This window comes from Eurosta solidaginis, chromosome 5, assembly GCF_040869045.1.
Source record: "Eurosta solidaginis isolate ZX-2024a chromosome 5, ASM4086904v1, whole genome shotgun sequence".
Taxonomy (NCBI): domain Eukaryota; kingdom Metazoa; phylum Arthropoda; class Insecta; order Diptera; family Tephritidae; genus Eurosta; species Eurosta solidaginis.
The window spans coordinates 3,904,582-3,929,808 of NC_090323.1; the positions used below are offsets into that span (position 1 = coordinate 3,904,582).

The window sequence follows — 25,227 nt, forward strand, 5'->3', positions numbered from 1 at the left end:
ATGGTGATTGGATTGGCTTTTTAACCATAAATATAACTTTAGAATAAACTTTGTAAAATTGGTGAGACACCTACAATATTAAGTAGAAGAAAATGAAAAATTTCTGCAGGGCGAAGCTCTTGGAATCATGCCAGGAATACTGTTCGTAGTATTACATATATAAATAAATTAGCGGTACTCAACAGATGATGTTCTGGGTCACCCTGGTCCACATTTTGGGCGATATCTCGAAAACGCCTTCCTTCACATATACAACTAAAGGCCACTCCCTTTTAAAACCCTCACTAATACCGTTAATTTGATACCCATATCGTACAAACACATTCTAGAGTCAGCCCTGGTCCACCTTTGTGGCCATATCTCGAAAAGGCGTCCACCTATAGAAAGTAGCCCACTCCCTTCTAAAATACTCTATAATACCTTCCATTTGATACCCATGTCATACAAACACATTCCAGGTTTACCCTAGGTTCATTTTCCTACATGGTGAGTTCCCCATATTTTGTCTCCAAAGCTCTCAACTGAGTATGTAATGTTCGGTTACACCCGAACTTAGCCTTCCCTACTTGTTATTTCTTGATCTGTTTATTTATATTTGGTAACACAGTCGTAAAACATATGTGAATAAATACTAGTGTAGCAAAAAAAAAAAAAAAAAAAACAATAACAAAAGACGTTGAAAATGTATCGAAACCCAAAAAACAAACACAGAAATTAGAGCCGAAGATAATAAGTACAACAAAAATAAAGAGAGAGATTTGGAAGTTTGACTTAAGTAATGCTGGCATTCATTTCAACTCACAAAGATTTCTACAGATACGTAATTTTACTCTCTTCTGTGATCGCCTTAGTTCATTAGCTCCGTTCAGCTTCGGTGGCTAGTAAGTTTCAACGTTTCTAACCGCAGAGCTGGGTTCTCTGCAAATATGTTTAATTTAGGCTGCGTTATGATTTGTTAAACAAAATTAACATATTTTTTCCGATTTTATGTTCGAAAATTTTAGAAACCTTGTGGAGTTATATATTGTTTTTTTTTTTGTTTTAAGATTCGACAATGTTACCCTTCAAACTAATTTTCGGCTGAATCTGGGTAAGGTTAGTTGAATGCAGCTTCTCCTAAACATATCAGAGAAGCAGGAGTGGTATGAATTTAAGCCCTTTATTCTTTAGATTTGTCATTTCGTACATCAAATTGTAAATTTAATAGAACGTGGCATATCCTCGTTCTCAGTAAAAGCTAGATATCCCAAAAAGCCGATAAACTGCCTGCTTGGACAATCCATACCTGTATCGGCCAGATCTAGGCATCTGCTATTCCACACTTCTACTTCCTCATGTTTTGGATTTTTCTGTTTTAGTTACGGCGCTTCCCGAAATTTTGAGTGGTATTATCTTCTCTTTCCTCTTGCAGCGATAAGGAGACTCCCCAAAAATTTGTGGAGTTTTGTCGATGCCGATAGTCTTTTACTGCATATTGATATAGTACATGCCGGAAAATAGGTCTATGAAGCTACTACTATCTCGTTAACGATTTGATATGGCCACGTTGAATATACGAGGTCATACAACCCCCTCCTTTCGAGGGAAGCTTGGGGTGGCATCGCCATGCGTATATGAGATTAATGATTGGGCTGAAGAAGCTATAAATTGCGCTGGCAAACGCTTGAAAGGACTGCGTTACAAAACCCCTTGAATTCCTTGAGTATTGTTATCGATCTTGACAGTCGGTGAGCATATCCGGTAAGCGCTGCAACTAATACCTTAAGAACTAGCCCGACCTTCTAACTCGTCCACCTTCGCCTTCCCTAAGAAACTTTGAGTCGGCACATACTCATCTGCTATACTCTCCAATTGTAGGTAAGTTTCACAATTAGGTTGCAGACATTTTGAAGCTATAAAACTATGTATGGGACTTACCGACCCATTGAGCCACATTCTCCTTCCAATTGCTCTGAACTCCCATCAGCCCCGATAATGCTTGAACCTTTGAACCTAAGGAGACACAAATAACATAAATCAGATAGCTTGATCGATTCTAACTGATTTGGGCTCGAGTTTACGCCGAAACTTCCCATGTAGATTCCAGCGTCCGTGTGGCATCAGCTTTCTTTCAGGGCAAAATAATGCCCTGTTATTTAACCTTTCATGAGGTTCTCTCCATTCAAGGGTGATGCACTATCGCTTGAACACCAATAAATATTAGGGAAAAAATCTCAAATTTATTTCTAATTACCAAACAATACTTCAAAATTCAAAATCGGTATCGACTATGCCAAGATGGGTTTTATGAATACATTTCACATGTCCCCAATTGTTTTTTGAGAGCAAATTTGCATAACCTAAAAACAATCTTAAATCTCAGAACTATTAATCAATATTTCCAAGCTATTTTTGGCTATTTTCTCTTTGCTTTTCTTGTCGACTAATATTTATACAATGAGGAAAGCTTCCAATTTACCTCTTTCATTGCTTTTGCTGCTGCAGCAACTGTAATTGACAATGCAGTTGGCCCTTGACTCCGGTGTCGCTTTTGGGTATTTGCATTTGTTCTGAAACTATGCAACCAGCGCAACAAGAACAACATTAGCAACAACAATAGCTAAAAAAAAAATAACTGTAAACATAACTGCAAAGGGCATTCAAAAATGCAATTTTTATTGTATTTTGGCAAATATTGTCGTACGGCAACTCAACCAATAAAACAAAATCAATACAAAGACCAAAGGTAGGTAGTGAGATTTTGAAATAAAAACAAGTAAGGAAGGTTAAGTTCGGGTGTAACCGAACATTACATACTCAGTTGAGAGCTATAGGGACAACACAAGGGAAAATAACCATGTAGGAAAATGAACCGAGAGAAACCCTGGAATGTGTATCAAATGAAAGGCATTAAAGAGTGTTTTATGAGGGAGTGGGCCATAGTTCTATAGGTGGACGCCATTTAGGGATATAGCCATAAAGGTGGATCAGGGTTGACTCTAGACTTTGCTTGTACGATATGGGTATCAAATTAAAGGTATTAATGAGAATTTTAAAAGGGAGTGGTGTGAAGGCGTTTTCCAGATATCGACCAAAATGTGGACCAGGGTGACCCAGAACATCATCTGTTGGATACCGCTAATTTATTTATATATGTAATACCTGCCAAGATTTTAAGGGTTTTTTATTTCGCCCTGCAGAACTTTTTCATTTTCTTCTACTTAATATGGCAGGTGTCACAACCATTTTATAAAGTTTTTTCTAAAGTTATATTTCGCGTCAATAAAACAATCCAATTACCTTACCATGTTTCATCCCTTTTTTCATATTTGGTATAGAATTATGGAATTTTTTCATTTTTCGTAATTTTCGATATCGAAAAAGTGGGCGTGGTCATAGTTTCGTTTCGTTCATTTTTCATACCAAGATAAAGTGAGTTCAAGTAAGCACGCGAACTAAGTTCATTAAAGATATGTCGATTTTTGCTCAAGTTATCGTGTTAAAGGCCATGCGGAAGGACAGACGGACGACTGTGTATAAAAACTGGGCGTGGCATTAACCGATTTCGCCCATTTTCACAGAAAACAGTTAAAGTCATAAAATCTATGCTCCTACCAAATTTCAAAAGGATTGGTTAATTTTTGTTCGACTTATGGCGTTAAAAGTATCCTAGATAAATTAAATGAAAAAGGGCGGAGCCACGCCCATTTTGAAAATTTCTGTTATTTTTGTATTTTGTTGCACCATATCATTACTGGAGTTGAATGTTGACATAATTTACTTATATACTGTAAAGATATTCAATTTTTTTTCAAAATTTTACTTTAAAAAAAATTTTTTTTAAAAGTGGGCGTGGTCCTTCTCCGATTTTGCTAATTTTTATCAAAAATACATATAGTAATAGGAGTAACGTTTCTGCCAAATTTCATCATGATATCTTCAACGACTGCCAAATTACAGCTTGCAAAAGTTTTAAATTACCTTCTTTTAAAAGTGGGCGGTGCCACGCCCATTGTCCAAAATTTTACTAATTTTCTATTCTGCGTCATAAGTTCAACTCACTTACCAGATTTCGTCGCTTTAGCTGTCATTTGTAATGAATTATCGCACTTTTTCGGTTTTTCGAAATTTTCGATATCGAAAAAGTGGGCGTGGTTATAGTCCGATATCGTTCATTTTAAATAGCGATCTGAGATGAGTGCTCAGGAACCTACATACCAAATTTCATCAAGATACCTCAAAATTTACTCAAGTTATCGTGTTAACGGACGGACGGACGGACGGACATGGCTCAATCAAATTTTTTTTCGATCCTGATTATTTTTATATATGGAAGTCTATATCTATCTCGATTCCTTTATATATGTACAACCAACCGTTATCCAATCAAACTTAATATACTCTGTGAGCTCTGCTCAACTGAGTATAACAAGAAGATTAGCGAATAAGAAAAAGTGCATTTACCTAATAAACTTAAAAGTTAAATAGAAATGCTTTGATTCTAAGAAATTAAAAAAAATTGTTACACTAGAAAAGAACCGAGAATAAAAAGTTGGAACGATGCTTAATCCAACAAGGAAAGTCATGAATTATCACATGTAAGTACCGCAAGTACCGTTAGCAGCGGAGACTATGCGACTTTGCTGTATCTGCTCCCATATGCTCATTATATAACTAAATAGGGATACAACAATTAACTAAATCAATTTAAGAGCTATTTGGTTGAACACTTTTCACCTTAAACTGCGATGACAGCCAATTTAAGGTGTGGATAGATGGACAAAAATAGATTTCCATAATCACTAAATGAATATCTGTTACATGGAACGATGGAGATGGATTAATATATGCACAAGCACACGTACTACATAAATGCATTGCTGGGTTGATTGACTTTATCCAGAGATGAGAATTATAATTCGAATAATATAAGCAGCAGCAGAATGCTTCGTATTCAATGAGACAGCATAATCTGTAAGATCATACTTAATAAAGGAAACTCTTATCAAATTGATTTGCTAGTATACGCAATTAAAACTTTATTAAAGCAAGCGTTATTGGCTACACTTCCACAAAAAATCGATTAATATCGATAAAAAGAAACCAGTTAATATCAAAGCAGAACTGACTGGTAATAAATTATGAGATAAGATAAAGAAAAAAACAACTACAAAAAAGAAGTTCAAAACGAAGCTGGTAGAGATTAGCAAATAAAGTTTTGTGACGAAGATTTTTATTTTTACCTTCATTTAAAAAAAATAGACAGAACATAAATAAGAGGCTATTATGGACAAACTGACAGGACCTCACCCAGACTGAATGTGCTATAATATTACCAGAACTTTGTTCGGCGACAAACTGAAAGCATAGCGGTTTTCACGACCAATACTCTTTTATAAAAGATCTACGTTCTCTCACCCATCGTACGTGCTGCTTTCAGACTGAAAAATTGTTCGACTCCTCTCGGCTGGAGGCTTTATCAGGGGAGTTAAGTGCAGGAACACAATTTATGCTCAACAGTTTCCCTTTATCAGTACTTATAAGGAACTATTCTTTTTCCTTTCTACAAAATTTTTGATATCGAATAACTGGGCGTGGTTATAATCAAATTTCTCCATCTTTCAATATCAAAAAAATACCAGAAAAGCATATGTAGTACATTTTATCAAGATACTTCCAGATTTGCTCAAGTTTTCGTGTTAACAAATGGACAGAAGGATAGGTGGAGGAGGGTGGGTAATAAAATGTAGGTGTGGCGCGCGAATATTATATTATAAATAAAGGCACAATAACAACAAAACAAGCTGCTACTATTGTGTACGTGAACACATACATGGAACGCGACGAGAAGTGCATGCACACACATAACCAGCGGCTCGACGAAGAGATCTCTCCCAAACACAGATGTAGTCATCAGCCGAAGTATTAGCTCACACATACACACGTATATAGCTGGTAACCAAGCAGGAGATACAAAAAGTTCTAGAATGTGAAACGTCTAGACCTTTGGAGAAATATGCGAACGAAGCAATGGAGAGTATAAAACAGCGCAAGCTGAGTAATTAGTAAACAGTTTTGATTTAAGCATGCTATTGGTTGTACTACTCCCAAAGTAGGCTAGTAAAGACCATTTTGCAATACAGAACATTGAAGTGATTTACTCAAAAGTGCATAATTCCATGGAAAAAGTTAACGTTATGTGACTTTACAGGAGGTTGGATAGTCCCAAAATTTTTTGGAAATTTCGCCCCTTGTAAACACAAACCCTCTCCTATAAAGTTTTACTTTTGCTGGTTACACTAAAGTTGCTCTTAGAGCACGATATCATTACTTAGGTGGAATATTAGTGAAATGTAGGAACATATCGCAAACAGGTTTAGTTTTTTTTTTTAAGAATATGCTTTTATAAGAAAAAATATAAGTCTGCGAGATCGTCAATTTGGTTAACTTTTGATGCGGTGCAAATATAGTAACCAGTACCACGCCCCTGCCGAACTTCAACATGATATCTTCAACGGATTTTGATTCACGGTGAAGTGATTGAAATATGGTCGGTGTTACGGGACCCACAGCTCAATTGCGTCCATTTGATCTAGCAAAGTTATATCGGAGCCAAGGAGATCACATATAAAATGTTACCCTGATTCGTGTCTAAATTATTTGACTAATTGTCAGCCTGAAAAAGAAACATTAATTCAGCTTGATAATAAACCTTAGCCCTTATCAAGCGTGTTGCAACAACATTCCTCTCACAAGCAGTTTGCTTTTTATCATGCCATCTAGACCGTCTTATGCACAGCCATATTCACTCGTATATAATCACCCTTACTGCCCTTTCGATGAGTCCACCATACTGACCTACTATTTAATTCAAATTTTATGAATAAATTTAAATAAGAATCTTACAAAATACCCTCAAACCTCAGTAAAAAGTTGCAACTGATCCATTCTAATGCATAACAAATTAATGCAACAGAAAATCATAATCACAAGCTAGCTGCTCAGATGCAACCAACCGGATGTGCATGAGTGGTGCAGCTTGTTGTTGTGTACAAAAAAAAAAAAAAAAAACCAACAAAAATTGTACCTATCTATAAAATATTACCAGCAACACCAACACGAGAAAGAATAACTAAAAAGATTTCCTAAAACGCCTCAAAGGATAAACGGCTAGCGAGAAATAATCTTAGAGCAATAGCAAAAGAAATGTTCTTTGACTTTTTGTTTGTTACATATTTTGTTTTTTTTTTTCGTTCGTGTCGTTCGCTGTCTTTCGCCTCATGGCCAAAACAAAGCAGACACAGCATCCGCAATGAATTGCCACAGCGAGTAGCTATAAAAAAATGGACCAAATTGATGAGCCTGGGAAAAAGTTGTCGGCAAGCAACAACAGCAGTAGTGGCTGCCATTGAGACAAGAGCATAGAAAAAACCCAACGCCGCGTAAGCGCTATAGCTTTTTACTACCTTTATATTAAGTCCCTTTCATGTTTGTCCCCTCATTTCCATACGAAAAAGTCTCTTTCGGTAACTTCCCGTGGAGCTAGAGACTTGAAACTTAGGCCGTGAGTCAGATCCCGGTGACAATGCAATATTTGATCAATAAAATTCGCTAGGTGGCGCATGGATTGAGATATTAAGAAAATTAAGTTTGATTAGGGAATCTTTCAATCCATTTTTAACTAACTTCCCGGTTACCTAGAGACTTGCAACTTAGCACATAGTTCGAGACCCGGCGACAATACAATTTATAGAAAACAAAGTTCCGCTAGGTGGAGCGATAAGTGAGAAAACTACAAATCCTTGAAAAACAAGAGGAATCTTGCAATCGATTTTTGAGCTACTTCCCGGTGAGCTGGAGATATGAAAATTGAGCTGTGAGTCAGAACACGATGACAATGTAATATTTTATCAAAAAAAAAATCCGCTAGGTGGCACATAGATCGAGATATTAGGAAAATTAATTTTAACTAGGGAATCTTTCAATCCATTTTTAACTAACTTCCCGGTTATCTAGAGACTTGTAACTTAGCACATAGTTCGAGACCCGGTGACAGTATAACTTATAGAAAACAAAGTTCCGCTAGTCAAAATAACTGCAAATCCTTAAAAAACGGGGGGAATCTTGCGATCGATTTTCGAGTAACTTCCCGATGAGCTAGAGACATGACACTTGGGCCGTAAGTCAGAACCCGGTGACAATGCAATATTTTATCAAAAAAATTTCACATGGATCGAGATATTGAGAAAACTAGTTTTAAATTGGGAATCTCGCAATCGATTTTTAACTAACTTCCTGGATATCTAGAGACTTGAAATCTTAAATATAGTTTAAAACTCGGTGACAGTGCAATGTCTGATCAAAAAATTTCAGCTACGTAACGCACTAGTCGAACTATTTAGAAGATTAAGCCATACCTTCAGGGCTAGCTTCCTGAGTGTTGCAGGCGTTGTAGAATTCCACCTCGTTGAAGGCCCAACTCAGTGCACGTCCTTGCATACTTTTAGGCATACGCGACTTTCACCACGATTATTTTAGACTTTCAGGCGTATGCGAATTGCACCACGATTTTCAGCTGTGCAAATTAAGTAGCTGACAAACGAGGTGGAATTCTCTTGTTATGATGCGAGGTGGAATTCTGTTGTTTTCGCCAGTGTTGTCAGCGAAACTTCCACTAATTCTCTTAAATCTTGCTATTTTGAACAAATAAATAAAGATACGAATTTTCACTTAGGAACTACTTAAATTACTAATCAAAGTTGCAATTGCCTTTTTGTAGGCAGTACTAAAAAATAAAAGATGATCAAAAAATTTTAAGGACTACCTTTATATAAATGGACCAAAAAATAGAAGGCAATTTTTCCTTTAATACAGACATAGTCTTGTTGAATTTTGACTAAAAAACTTTAACAATAGCTCTTGTAAAAGAATTTTGGGATTTAAAATTATAAAAGTAGATCGCGTGTTTAAATTCTAAATAATCAATTAGTTAATCCCAAATAGATGGTTATTTAAATTGAAAGATTGCGTTCCACCTTTATGGTTTTAAATCCCAAAATTCTTTTACAAGAGCTATTGTTAAAGTTTTTTAGTCAAAATTCAACAAGACTATGTCTGTATTAATGGAAAAAAAGCCTTCTATTTTTTGGTCCATTTATATAAAGGTAGTCCTTAAAATGTTTGTATCATCTATTTATTTTTATGGTCCTCTTCGTATCATGTTATATAAATAAATATAAAATATTTATGTATGTGTATGTGTTTGTATGAATACACCGTTGTGTGTGTATTGTTGTTGTTATCTGGTAGGTATGGCTGTCTTATTATGAACCTGTCGGTCGGGTTGTCGCTTGCAAAATGCTTTGAGAACTTTTGTAGCGGTTGTAGGAAAAAAAAGTGCAACAACAACAACAGCTACAACCAATTCGCGCTCATAAAACATAAACGACTCTACCGCAACGCAAAGATTTATGCAACGTTACATATTCACATACATACATACTTGCCAACAACAGAAAACAATTCGTATGCGATTTTTACTGAGAGAAGTCATGCTGTAAAATTTTGCACTTTCACAAACAAACATTGCATGTATGAACATACATTCACGCTCTAAACCGTGAAACACCAAACTAGTTGGAATTAAATTCTAGTTTACTGTTTGCGTTTGTGCGCTTGAATCGAACTAATCTGAAAGCGACCAAGCTTATACCAACTACAGTTACAATAATGACAACCAAGCTGAAATAATTTCAAAGAAGCCTCCCTAAGAAGGTAAAATAACAACCATAATTAGAAAATTCAAACCAAACCTGTCACTGCTTGTAATCTTTACCACTTTTTAAGGAAGCCAAGGTTTCTAATGGCACCCACGTTCAGTTCAGCATGACAATTACAGACAATGTTTATCAAAAAACAGTTCTATACCACTGAAGTCAAATGATCCCTGGCAGTCCTTGACTGTTCCGTGGCAGATCTTATCATTTATATGTATGTATATTGGAACGATTTTCCGTCATCCCATGCCAAATTTGGTTTCGACACACATCACTTTATATTTCTTGACAGCTAAAGTGGTGGTTAGCATACCCTCGACTGCATCCTTAAAAAGTCGGTCTTCGCTTGGATGACGCTGCAGTAGTTGTTCAGCCTAATTTCCGCCTAACTCCGAGCTTTTGCAGAATACTGCCCCCAACCCTCCCACACAGCCTAGATACATCCGTAAACTGCTGCACCAGACTGCGATTTCTGTTGAACATTTTTCTTGCACTAGTTATAAAGGAATCAACTAGAACCTTCAACTGCATGGTATATACTATTATAAGGTGGAAAATATGCGATGCGTATGAGCATTATTTAGTAGACTTGATTGTCCGCATGCACGTAGCTACAACAAAAGCAACAAGAACTTTGTTCCGCAATCCTTTTTTTTCTGTATTCTACAATGGCGGCGGCTTTATCACTTTTTTGTTTCATTGAAAATCCAATTTCAAGATTTTGCCCCACTGCCGTTGCGCATTTCATGGCACACATTTATACATACATACATACATACATACACATATAAATAAATATATACATCGCCAACATATTTATGTCTATTAAGAGTTGTTAAATGTCTGCCTTACTGGCTGACTATCAACTGACTGACTGTCTGTAAAGTTTATTCTTGGCTGCCTTGTTGACTGCCTGTCGCATTACTTAGCTTCTTAGCCTCTTGTTCTACAAGCCTATTTGTTTTCTCACTACCAGTCTGGTTGTCTGCTTCATTTGCTGTACCATTTTTTTTTTTTTGCAACATTTAAGTGTTCTTATTTCTTTGTTGTTTTTTTTACCAATAGCCAGTGCTTATTAACTTTTCTGCTTTACTGTCGTGCTCAGCTGGCGCTGGCTTGGTTTTGGCTTACTGTGCTTTGTGGTTCATCCATTTTTTGTTTTGATTGCTTCTTCGTTCACACTGTAGCCTTAACATTTGACCGTCAAATATTCAGCAGGAAATAAATAATGTTGCAAGTTTACAATGGCAATTCTTGTTGCCAAGTAATGTGGCAATCGAACGTTGTATATAATCGATAAAGCCAGAATATATTTGACATGTCAAGGTTTCTCCATAGAATTGTGTAGGCATAAATCAGCAAAGTTTAAGGCGCCTTGTTTCTGTATATTTTTCAAGTTCGTGGCGCTTACAAATGGCTAATGCGCTCCTTTGTTTTCGTGATATTGGTTTGCTGTTTGGTTGAAGCATAATTTAAGGCGAAGGGAAATTGCACAGCTTGGTGCACATTGATTGTTTTTTTAAATAATGGAACTATAGGCGCTAATGCTGTTGTTTTCTATTTATGATGGATAGAACTGCAGATATTTTTCAACTTCGAATTTTCCATTAAATTTTTAAGCAATGGTTCTAATCAATCAGCTCCTCAAAAACCATGCACCACCCGCCAAGTTTCTCAATTACTGAATGATTTGCCAAAAAGCCACAAGAAATGTGAAATACTGAAATCGAGTGTCAACAAACTAGTGAGACCTTATTTGAGCAGCTTCAGAATACTAAACACAATACGTGAGATTTCGAAAAAAAGCGTGCTATATCCTTTTGCTGAAATGCCATGTCAATGGCCTATACTAGGCGTAATGGCGCTGTCAACAGCAGATGGAATGTTTCTTGCAGTAATCTATAGAAAAGCTGATAGATATATGTATGTATCATTAAAAACGCCAACGGCGAGTATGAACATTCGCGTGCATCTTGGAAAGGGTCCTAATACTCCTCATCCATCTCTCATGTTGTACGTAGGCCATACGTTGCGGAAGATCGATGTAATACAGAGGGTTAGGGGCTCGTCCATAACCTCTATCGCGTTTAAGGACTCTTAGCCCCTTAAAACATTTTCCTTTATCACAGAACTTAAATTGCATCATATAATTTTTAAGCTCTATAGAAGGTTGTTTTTTACGTAGTGTAGCCTACATCTAAGTAACATGCAAGCCGGCTCTGAGATAAGTTTAATCCATTATTTACTAAGAAGCATCCTTTGAATTGAGTTTGTTAGCCCATTTCAAACTACTTATAGTCGTAATATCTGTATGTCAGGAATATGGCGTTTTGACCCTTTAAGTGTATTCCAATGTCATAAAGATAACTCCAAGTCAATACATTTGCGGCAACCATCACCAACATAGGAATCTAAAGTGAAAGAATCCGTAAATATGCGATAGCTTCGAGCCTTCATATCACCCAGATGACACTTCCGTAAGACCATTACTAGGTGATCACCTGAGAAAAGTTTAGAAATACACTGGTAAGGTAACGAACTTGCCATATGTCAGAACTGATTTCTGCGAGATATGAAGGTACCTATGGCTAAGTGGGATTAGAAAAATTACAAACTTCCTTCCCGAATTATAAAAATGTGAAGTGAGTGTACTCACAGGCATAATCACATGATATTGCGATATCACACCGATGCTGCGCCAACTTCAACAAGTCTGCAAACCAATTTTGGTTGAGAAGAAAGAGAAGCCACTTTATTGCTTCATATACCGTTGTTCACAACTGCAGATAAAATTTGTTGATAACTTCATGTCGAATATTTTGCTTTAACTTAACTTCGAATGTGGTTTATGGAGAAGAAAGTGGGAAATATCTGGTTGTAAGAGTATGTATGAAACCGACGCTCACTGTGGACAATGCACGTTGACTCAATTTAATCTTACTCTACCACAGGGCCCAGCGACACGCCATTGCATTTCAAACTTTCGTTTTATCGTGACTATATATTAATGTCGTTATGGCCGCATTTATCACCTAGATACGTGCCCTGACCGAAGAAATTTGCGTGAAGAAACCATTCAATGTACAATATATAATATAAAATAGTTTTCTGGTTCGAATCCTACTAAATTTTTGTTATGATAGTTCTTTTTTTTTAGTTCTTTTTTCAAATATAAAAAAAATCGTTTTTATTTAATAGACAAATCACTGTTGAAATAGCAAAATGTTTGATGAGCTGTGCTTAGCAACTTTCGAAATTAATCTTCCTGCTTAGTTATCGCTAGAAAATTTATTTTTAAAACGAAAAATAGAGAAAAATTGAAAATTAGCTACTAAAATGTAATCTTTATACAAAATCTATTACCATAACGATTCCAGCGCTAAAGTTCGAAAGTTCAACCAAATTATAAAATTCCATATGTAGATATCTTAATATATAAAAAACACGTGTCACACAATTGAGGACAATGGACTCCTAAAATACTGAACCGAGTTTGAATTTGTTTTGCACACCGTGTGTAGTTTGGTCTAACTTGAAATATAGGATAGGTCTCTAGGGTCTCTAGGGTCTCGAGATATAGGCCAAAACGTGTGGACCCGGGTATCCCTAGAGTGTGTTTATACAATATGGATATCAAATGAAAGCTGTTGATGACTGCTTTAGTAGAGGGTAATTTTCATACCCCTGAGTGACTAGAGTATCGAGATGTAGGCCAAAACATGGACCCGGGTACCCCTAGAGTGTGTTTATGGAATATGGATATCAAATGAAATCTGTTGATGAGTACTTTAGTAGAGGGTAATTTTTATACCCCTTGGGGACTAGGTTCTCGAGATATAGGCCAAAACGTGGACCCGGGTACCCCTAGAATTTGTTTATAGAATATGGATATCAAATGAAAGCTGTTGATGAGTGCTTTAGTAGAGGGTAATTTTCATACCCCTGAGTGACTAGAGTATCGAGATGTAGGCCAAAACATGGACCCGGGTACCCCTAGAGTGTGTTTATGGAATATGGATATCAAATGAAATCTGTTGATGAGTACTTTAGTAGAGGGTAATTTTCATACCCCTTGGGGACTAGGTTCTCGAGATATATGCCAAAACGTGGACCCGGGTACCCCTAGAATTTGTTTATAGAATATGGATATCAAATGAAAGCTGTTGATGAGTGCTTTAGTACAGAGTAATATATTATCCAGAGGCGGACTGGGACTGGGATTAGGACTTGGACTGGGACTGAGACTCGGATTGGGACTGGGACTGGGACTGGAATAAAATACATACCCCCTTCTGGGACAGGCAATAAGGGATGCAGAAGGATGAGAAGAAATTGAGAGAAGAGGAAAGAGAAAAAGAGATTGAGAAAGAGATTGAATGAGACGAAGATGGAGATAGATGAAGCGAAAAAGACGGAGGGAGGAGTGAATAAAAGGATTTGGAAAAAGTGAAAGGGGGGAGGGCAGAGTCAGACGGAAAAAGCTTATTAAAATGTATGCAGATTGGCCAAATTTAGGGCAGGACAACGTCTGCCGGGTCTTCGAGTATATATATAATAAAATAAAAACTTATCTTAACTAGTGATTTTTAAAATTTCATTATTTGCATGGCAAAAGTTAAATTAAACCGAATTAATATATAACTTCACTTAATATAACAAAAATATTTGTAAAACAACTTAACCCCTGCATATTTCAAAATTATTAAAAACAATCTTATATTTTATCTCTTCTTCTTATAATCGTACCACTCATCACTTGGAACAACTGTTGCTACACTAAAACAGGAGCAGGTAAGTTCTAAACAAACGCTAAGACAAATTCAATTCCTCTGCTTTAAAGTCTATGCCTACCGCTAAAACCTATGCTGAGACACATTCAAATATATAAAAACAACCAATATTTTTAAGGCTAACAAAACCAATTCAAAAACATGTATAGACTTTTTGAAAAAATTGGTGTTTTCACAGGCAAAAGGGCGTAAAAATAATAAACTCAATAAACTGAATCAGTGACACAGCCTTGCATTTTTACCACAAAACAAATCGAAAATACTTAAAAAAAAATAAACGTAAATTATATTATTTAGCTTACAACTACTTTAAGTTATAGAAATTAGGCTAATTTGTGATTAGGCAGCGAGCTAGTAAAAAGTGATGGGTTCACTTGGTTAGCGTGTTGGGTAAAAGTACTCTGCAGTACAGCTACTGATTTTATTGCGCTTAGATATTTTGCAGTAAATAGGTTAACACACGGGTCATGTAATATAGGAAAAAACAAAAATTTTTTGTATTTTATTGTTTAAAAGAATTTGTAATACTTTAAAACTATGTACCTACGTCCTGTACAATTGTCAGTACTTAAAATTAGTTAGCAGCTTTTGATGGCCTATAAGTACTTAAACGTGTTAGTTTATTATTGATTAAATATTCATACATATTGACACAACATTACAATCGTACATATTTATACCTAATATTACCTAGTACATACTATCTACATACAAATATACAATGTATCATACCTACATAGATAGTTATATAAATATATGGATAATAACGGTTAGTGTTTAAATATAGGTTACTGTTAAATGATTAGATCGTTACTTGATAAAAATACATGTTGTTCTTATTCAGCTCACTGTAAGCCAACATCAACTCAATCAAAAACTCTTTCCAGTAGTTTCATATCTATAGCTCTATATTCTCTCTAATTGTTATTTTCTTTAAAATAACTAAATATATGACTTCTGCTATAACCTATACTTTTTATATTCTATATATATATATATATATAAATTCAATTAGTCTCGATAGTTTATTAATTTATGTAGTCTGTAGTTATAATACCCAATATAAGGCGTGTTCTTTTGGTAGCACAAAGTAGCCCGTGGCTGCAGCTTTGTGTTCTTAAAAGAATATAACAAACATAGAAAAAACATGTTTAGTTGTTAAGCTTTTACATTATTTTCCATTTCCTTTTTAATTCTTATACATATTTCTTTCTTTCCCCTTTCATGCCTTAATTTTGTTTTTTCCACTCCCAATTCGATTGCAACGTATATTCCTGAAAAATTTACAAACAAAATCAAAATACACAATTTAAAAAAAAATCAACATTTTGCAAACTAAAAAAACAACAACAAATTAAAAAAAATTTGAATTAAATTAACGAACGAAAAATCCAACAAAATCCAAACAATCAATCAACAAAAAAAATATGTGTGTTTGTTTTTTCTTTTTCTCGTTTATTCATTGTGCATTTTCAGGGTGGCTACTTAGATGGACTACGTTCACATTTGGGTGGTTTAACACAACGTGTCAAATCGTGGTATTGGGGACGGCCTCTTGTAAGTGCAATTGTATTTTTCATTTCCCATTTCCTCCTTTTGCAACAAGCAACACCAGCAACAACAACAACAATAAAACAAGCAAACAATTTATAAAATTACCACAATTTTAAACAACTTTACTCTTCTTATGCGCCTGTTAAATATATTTAACACATCTCTAACTTTGACTTGATTTAATAAATCTACTTAACTTATACTTAAAAACTAACCCGAATGTTTGCATAATAAACCTTTAAAATTTAATGCAAATGTGTTATATGCCTTAACAAAAAACTTACAAATTTTAAGTAAATATATATTGTTGCGTTCAAGTGTTGCACTGCATTTTCCGTTTGCATAATGATATAAAAAAAAAGTTTGAAACAACATTTAAAAAATAAACAAACAATTGTTAATTGTCTAAATCGCACTGTCTCGTTATTTAACTATCCTAGGCTTATTTGTGTTTATTAGTTAAAATGCCTACCACATCCATCCTCAATGTCCTCATCAATGCCCACCGCAAGTTTGTTTCTTAAGTCTTTGGTTTATACGTATCATTTTGTGTACCTATTTTGCTTGCTTACAAACAATTTAAAGCGCACGCAAAAACAACAATCATACAACATGCATAATGCACCCCACCCACCTATCTACCGCAGTCGTTGCATATTCACAATCATGACAAGCATTCATACATACATACAAAAGACAAATTTAGCGCGCAATTTTTGTGTTTCACTTTCAGGCTTTCATATTTCTGTTCTCATTTTTTCATATTTCTAATTCTCATGCACAAATGTTCTTACACCCAAACTAGATTTTTATTTTGATTTTGTGTTGTTCCATTCCACTCCATTCCATCCCATTTTCCAATTAATTAATTTTAAATGCAAATCACTAAATAATATGAAATCTAAAAAAAAGTAAGTATTAATAGAATTTTAATGAAATTTTAAGAAATTATTTAAATTTTGAAATTAAAGACATATTAAATGCGTAAAAATATTGTTGTTATTAAGAAAAATACTTAAAAGCTTGAAAAATATAATTGCACAGTTCAGCATGAAAGTCACCCAAGGCTACCATATTTTTTCAAATAACACAGTACAACAAATTGTGATAAGCTTTTCATCAGAAAAAATATGGGATTTTACTAAGAGAAAACTTCGTACCTAACATTTTTACTACATTCTTTTATAGGCTGAAGTAAGAACAGAGTAGAGCTTGAGGACTGTTGTTCCAATTTACGACTATTTAGTCATTTTTGGACTTTCGTGAATCATTTCGCTTTATCCTGCAGCTCGAAAAACTACGGCCTATTTACAATACATTAAATTGTATTAATATTTAATGGAAACTCGACTTGAGGCACTCTCCGTTAAAAATTTATGCCTAATTATTCATTTAAAGCGGACCTTCAAAAAATTATCATTTTTTTTTTGGCACAAGGCCACTATTATACAAGGTAACTCGTAAACGATTCAAAACGAGAGGCAAACAGAGTAGAATCTTATTTAATACGACGGTTGCCGTTATGTAATGAAAGCGTGCTCGACCTACCACATCGAAGGTCCTGGGTTCAAGTCACGGGCAAAGCAACATTAACAATTTGAAACAAAATTTGTTCAATCAAACATTTTTTTTTTAAACTGGGTTACCTCTCGGCAGTATTTTGGCAAACAATCCGAGTGTGTTTCTGGCATGAAAATTAGTCTGCCTTACAGTTGCCGTTCGGAGTCGACATAAATCATCATCATCAAAAATTATAGAGGAATAAGGCGCAAATTGGAAGAGAAGCTCGGCCAAAATCTCTTCGGAGTTTACATACTGATTTGTGAAAAAACTTTTCAAATCGAACAAGTCTGGTCGGAATCGATATTCAGAACACCAATCTATTTCGATTCCGAATAAATTGGTCGGAATCGAAATCCAAAACAGGCCCGTATGTAATTGTTAATAGCAGAAAAATGTTAAATAACAATTAAGCACACAAAAAACTTTTAAATGCGCCGAAAAGTATTCCACAGGCTTTGAGGAATCGGCAAAAAGTATTCACCACTGAGTAAAATATTCGCTTTAGAGTTTGAAAAAAGTGTTTCTTTTAATCTTCAATATTATTCCCAAGCTTAAAAAAAATTTTCATATACGCATTTTTGCAGCATCGACTGTTAACAAGTATAAAAACCACAAAGACCTAATTCGCTTGTAAAAGAGCTGATGTTGAAACTAGAGGTCATGGAATTCGTGTTGGATCAACACCCTATGAAATTATATTATTTACTGATTGATTTGCCAATGTACTCAGCTTCTTGGTAGAAACACCTCATTTCTCTCTGTTTATCGCAGACGAAACCAACTTTGGCTGATTGAGTTCTGAATTTCTGACTTGTAATTCAAAAATCCATTCTATGATTCCAACGGTAAGGCAAGTGAGTATGTGCTGAGACACAATCAACGCATTTTTACTGAGCGTTCTATGAAATCTTTGAAATAAACTGAAAATATTAGATACAAAAGTGCCTCCAAATACAAATTATTTTTAAGTATTACACGATGTTTCTTACTTACTTACTTAATTGGCGCTTAACCGTCTAAACGGTTATGGCCGTTCAACAAGGCGCGCCAGTCGCTCCTTCGCTCCGCCAACCGGCGCCAATTGGTAACACCAAGAGAGTTTAAATCGTTTTCCACCTGGCCCTTCCAACGGAGTGGGGGCCGCCCTCTACCTCTGCTTCCATAGGCGGGTTCCGATAGAAACACTTTCTTGGCCGGAGCATCATCTTTCATTCGCATAACATGGCCTAGCCAGCGCAGCTCGTACAGCTCATCATTAAATCTTCTTCGGTACTCGCCATCGCCAACGCGTACAGGTCCATACATCTTTCGAAGAACTTTTCTCTCGAACACTCCCAAAGCCGCTACATCTGCTGTTGTCATAGTCCATGCTTCTGTCCCATATAGCAGGACGGGTACGTTAAGTGACTTGTAGAGTATGATTTTCGTTCGCCGAGAGAGGACTTTACTTTTCAATTGCCTACCTAGTCCAAAGTAGCATTTATTGGCAATATTGATTCTTCGCTGGTTTTCAGTGCTGATATTGTTGGTAGTGTTGATGCTGGTTCCCAAATAAACGAAGTCTTTTACTATTTCGAAATTATGACTGCCAACAATAGCGTGGTTGCCAAGGCGCGTATGCGCTGACTCTTTGCTGGATGACAGCAGGTACTTCGTTTTGTCGTCACGATGTTTCACTCAAGTAAAAAGAAAAAAAAAATATTGAAAAATTATGAAAAAAGTTTAATATCACGTTTACATCATTTCATACACTTTTATTATCCTATTTTCTATCATACTTCATATTGTTAATATTTATATAATTATGCTTTTGTTTGTGTATGTTAAGACTAGACTTATATATTAATTACATAATATTCAAATAAATCACTGGTGATTGTGTGCCCTTTTTGTTAGTCACTTTTATTAGCCAATCCCTTTAGCATCAATCGCAAATAGCTTGAGTTATGCAAATTTTTTTGGTAGTGAAAAATAGTAGTTCGTAGTAGTTTTTAATTATAATTATTAGAAAAAATTTTAGTTAGAGTTTTTAGTTTAGTAAATGTCTTAGATTCACAAACCTAATAGAAAATTAGCACAATGCAATGCATATTTAAATACTTCCATACACACATACATAAAACGTAATGCACTTGAAACATCACAAAACAGGAATTTCCATATGTCAATATGAATATGATCTTGGAAATTTTATCTTTAAATAAGTAATTAAAAAAAAATGTATACCAGATTTGTCTCTTGCATATATTTAGTTGAGCGATGTTTTCTATTCGATAAATCTTAAAAATCAAATAATTTTTACTTCGATTTTTGATTTGAATCAAATACCAATTCAAGAAGAATTTTTGGAGCTTTATTTCTATCCTATACTGTAAGGAAGGTACCAAATGTGCCACAGATGTGTTTAATAACTTTAATCAATATACGATTAGTCAAGAAATCCATTACCAAATTATTTATTTTTTGATTGATCTAAATATTTATTCTTGAGTAAATATATGTTTCGAATATTCTTATATTCGAAATAGCTGATGAAAGTCGTAATTTGTGTACTCATCAATCAAAATTTTAAGGTAACAGATACATTGCATAATACTAATTACAAAAGTCATTAATTACACAAATGGTTCTCTCTTCGATCAAAGCAAATATGGATAAGTTGAGTAATCTTTAGTTCTGATCAATCAAACAGCATAACTAATTGATTACTATAGTAACTTGAGAAAAAAATCAATTGAAATTGTAAGTAATGGTTTAGTCGTATGACATTTATTACATAGTCATATATGTTTGTTTAATATGCTCAACAAAAGATTGTTCAAAATGGCCATTTTATCTCTGCTTAAAAATAAATACTAATTCGTTTAGCACACTTCTGTTTTAGTTAGGCAAAAATATAAATCAATCGATTCATGCAGTAACTTAAGAAATGATTTTGATCATTTGATTAGAGGCATTGTAAAATACTGCAGCAAAATTACGACTATTATTCAACATGTGACTAATAGAATGCCACTAATTAAGCGAATGTTGACAGCTTGAGTAAAATTCTATCTTCGTTAATCTAATATTATAATGAAGTGATTAATTTAGTCAATAGCTAGAATTTTAGTTAATCAATTTTTGTCGCTGAGAGCTAATAGCAACTAAATAATGTGATTAATCTCTTAATCCAAATTGTGATTACTCAAAATAGCCATTGCTCAATTAATTTGTTGTTCAAGTAATCAAATAATTGATAAGTTGAATAATCTTTTGCCGTGCATAATCAAATATGGAAGTAAATAAATAAATGTTATTATTTATGAATTGGCTAACTATTATTGAGCGTAATCGATTAGTCGCATAGCTCTAATTACTCAAAAATAAATCTTAAACTGTGTTTCGTTGTAGTTATTTGCTTATACTTAATTTTTTATAACTAAAAATCTAAATTTTTCCTTAATTTAAATTGTTAATAGCAGAAATTCTTAATGAGAAAATATTAGTTGGTCTTTAACGCCATTTTTTGGTGGCCCTACCAATATAACAAATCATTTTGAAACAAACTGAACCTTTTAAATTTTAAATAAACGCTCGCCCTTTAGTTATGGAAACAAAGCAAATTAAATGATTGTTTCAACGTTGGCGAATTTTCATTAGTTGCTCTATTGTAAATTTATAAGAAATATTTTTCTTCAAAAATTTCCACTGAAAATTTTTTAGCACTTTAAATTTCATAAATGACATATTCCCCTTCACATAAAAATTCCTGCATTTCGTACAACGTTTTTGAAAACTCATCTCACACTCAGAAGCATACAAGAATATATTTCAAAAATTTTAAGAAAACAATTTTTCAAAACTCGAAACCACTGCAATTTTTTACAAAAAGTTCAAAATGAAAAAAATCTGTTGAAAAACATTTTTTAATTCAATAAATGCGTTATTGAGAAATTTTTGTTGAATTCACATGTTCTTATGCAAAATTATTTCTTTGTCACTTTTTTATCTTCAATTTTCGTCTACTTTAATATTTGCATTTATACAAAACACAACAACAAAAACTCACTAATGTGCAAAATCAAAATTGCTTTTGAAATCATTGAAATCATTTGTAAATTCCGACCAAATCGCTAATTGGCTCGTCAAAATTTGCAATTCAACACAAATAAATCAAACACAAAACAATTTATGAAATTGAAAAAAAAAAATACACAAAATAGGAGTTGGCCACAAAACTTTCGAGAAGTTTCGATATGAAGGAGGAAGGAGGCACACTGCTCGGCGATAAGGGTGTACGCAGGCATCAGGTGAGTGTTGGCATTACAAACGAAAATGCAAAGCGAGGGGTGGTAAGAAAGTTTGCTAATAAGTATTAGGAATTACAGTTACATGCAAGTTTTTTTTTTAATTTAGCAAAATTGAAAGAAAATCGCTATTAAATTTTTAAAGCAGTCATTGAATTTTTTTACTTTGATTTTTGAACTTTCATTGCACACGCAAATCCAACACAAAAATCATACAATCAACATATTTATTTTTCACTAGCCTTTACCCGCGGCCCCGTCCGCAAGGAGAAAATGAAATATGTGGGCTATTCACGTTAGCCTGCTTATAAAGTTATCTGTTTAAAATTTTTTTTCTGTCTAATGCATTTTATTTTTGTAATTGAGTAAAAAAAAGAACTTTATGAGCTGATAACCTGATAGGATCCCAAAATGATAACGAAATTATTCAGAAAAAGCCACGAAATGACCCCGATGCTGTCGCGGACGGATCCCGAAAACCATCCAGAAACGCCCCGGAAGTGTTTCCAAAAGTTCCCGAAGTAGTCCCAAAAAAACCCGAAATGACAACGACACGATTCTAGACTTATCCAGATAACCACACAGAAATGATGCCTGAAGGGTACCAAATTGATCCCGAAATAGTCCCGAAAAAGTTCCGAAATTACCATGACGGGCTCCCGGACGGATCTCAGAAACCATCCAGAAAATATCCAGGAAGGGTCCCTAAATTATGCCGACTAACTCCAGAAAAAGTTCCGAAATGGCTCCGAGGGGATCCACGATGGATCGCGAAAACCATACAGAAATGATTCCGGAAGGATTCCAAAATGATCCCGAAATAGTCCGGAATTGACCCAGATGGGATCCGGCACAGATCCAGAAATGATCCCGGAAGGGTGCAAAAACTATCCCGGAAAAGTAACAAAAAATCCCGAAATGGCTACTACGGCATCCCGGACGGATCCAGAAATGATCTCGGAAGGGTCCCCAAATGATCCCAAAATGGTCCCGAAATGACCCTGATGGATCCGGCAAACCATCCAGAAATTATGCCGAAAGGGTCCCAAAATGATCCCGAAATAATACAGAAAAAGTCACGAAACGACCCCTAGAGGATCCCCAAATGATCCCGTATTAGCCCCGAAAAGGTCCCGAAATAACCCCGACGGGATCCCGGACAAATCCCGAAAACCATCCAGAAATGATGCCGGAAGGAATCCCAAATGATTCCGTAAAAGTCCCGCATTGATTCCGACGGGATCCCGAACGGATACCCAAAATCACCCAGAAGTGACGCCGGAAAGGTCCTCAAATGATCACCTAATAGTCCCGAAATGACCCTTAATGGGTCATGGACGGATCCCATAAACCATCCAGAAATGATCCCAATATATTCCCGAAGAAGTCCCGAAATGACCCTGACGGGATCTCGAACGCACCCCTAAATGACCCTGACGGGATCCCGGACAGATCCCGAAATCCATCCAGAAATGATCTTGGGAGGGACCCCAAATGATCCCGAAAAAGTCCCGCAATGATTCCGAGGGGATCCTGATCGGATACCGATAACCATCCAGAAGTGATGCCGGAAAGGTCCTCAAATGATCACCTAATACCAAAATGACCCTGACGGCATCCCGGACTGATCCCAAAATCCATCCAGAAATGATCTTGGGAAGGTCCCAAAATTATCCCGAAATAGTCTCGGAAAAGTTCAGAAATTACCCTGACGGGTTCCCGGACGAATCCTGAAAGCCATCTCTAAATGATCCCGAAAAAGTCCCGAAATGACCCTGACTGGACCCCGAAAGGATCCCGAAAACTATCCAGAAATGATGCCGGAAATGTCCTCAAATGATCACCTAATCGTTCCGAAAAGACCCTGACGGGATCCCGAACGGATCCCGACAACTATCTAGAAATGATGCCGAAAGGGCCCGCAAATGATCCCGTATTAGTCGAGAAAAAGTCGTGATGCCGAAAAGGTCCTCAAATGATCACCTAATAGTCCCAAAATGACCCTGACGGCATCCCGGACAGATCCCGAAATCCATCCAGAAATGATCTTGGGAGGGTCCCAAAATTATCCCGAAATAGTCTGGGAAAAGTCCAGAAATTACCCTGACGGATACCGGACGAATCCTGAAAACCAATCTTAAATGATGCCGAAAAAGTCCCGAAATGACCCTGATGGGACCCGGAAAGGATCCCGAAAACTAACCAGAAATGATGCCGGAAAGGTCCTCAAATGATCTCCCAATAGTTCCGAAAAGACCCTGACGGGATCCCGAACGGATCCCGACAACTATCCACAAATGATACCGAAAGGGCCCGCAAATGATCCCGTATTAGTCGAGAAAAAGTCCCGAAATACCCCGACGGGATGCCGGACGAATCCCAAAAACCATCCAGAAATGATTTTGGAAGGGACCCCAATGATCCCGAAAAAGTCCCGCAATTATTCCGACGGGAATCTGAACGGATACCGAAAACCATCCAGAAGTGATGCCGGAACGGTCCTCAAATGCTCACCTAATAATCCCAAAGTGACCCTGAGGGCATCCCGGACAAATCCCGAAATCCATCCAGAAATGATCTTGGGAAGGTCCCAAAATGATCCCGAAATAGTCTCGGAAAAGTCCAGAAATTACCCTGACGGGTTAACGGACGAATCCTGAAAGCCATCCTTAAATGATCCCGAAAAAGCCCCGAAATGACCCTGACGGGATCCCGAAAGGTTTCCAAAAACTATCCAGAAATGATGCCGGAAAAGTCCTCAAATGATCCCCTAATGGTTCCGAAATGACCGTGACGGGATCCCGAACGGATCCCGACAACTATCCAGAAATTATGCCGAAAGGGTCCGCAAATGATCCCGTATTAGTCGAGAAAAAGTCCCGAAATGACCCCGACGGGATCCCGGACGAATCCCAAAAACCATCCAGAAATGATGCCGGTAGGTATCCCAAATGATCCCGAAATAATCCCGAAATGACCTCGTCGGCATCCCGAACGGATACCGAAAATTATCCAGAAATGATGCCGGAAAAGTCCACAAATGATCCCCTAATAGTCCCGAAATTACCCTGATGGGATCCCGGACGGATCCCGAAAACCATCCAGAAATGATGCCGGAAGAGCCCCCAAATGATCCCGAAAAAGTCCCCAAATGGCCCCGACGATATCCCGGACGGATCCCGAAAACCATCCAGAAATGATGCCGAAAAAGTCCCCAAATGACCCCGACGAGATCCCGCACGGATCCCGAAAACCATCCAGAAATGATGCCGGAAG

At 36.1% G+C, this 25,227-nt stretch overlaps 1 protein-coding gene across 4 annotated transcripts in view; it reads left to right on the top strand.

Moving 5' to 3' along the window:
* Positions 1-25,227, top strand: part of dysc (dyschronic) — a 249,972-nt gene that overhangs the window by 219,172 nt on the left and 5,573 nt on the right. Inside the window, exons 13-14 of one of the 4 annotated variants that reach the window (XM_067791659.1) lie at positions 16,022-16,102; positions 21,868-21,954. The exons of 1 other annotated variant lie outside the window; for it this stretch is intronic. In XM_067791659.1, the coding sequence (XP_067647760.1) occupies positions 16,022-16,102; positions 21,868-21,954 (168 nt within the window). The remainder of the gene's footprint in view (positions 1-16,021; positions 16,103-21,867; positions 21,955-25,227) is intronic. 2 more of the 4 variants (XM_067791661.1, XM_067791660.1) reach the window with 2 other exon arrangements.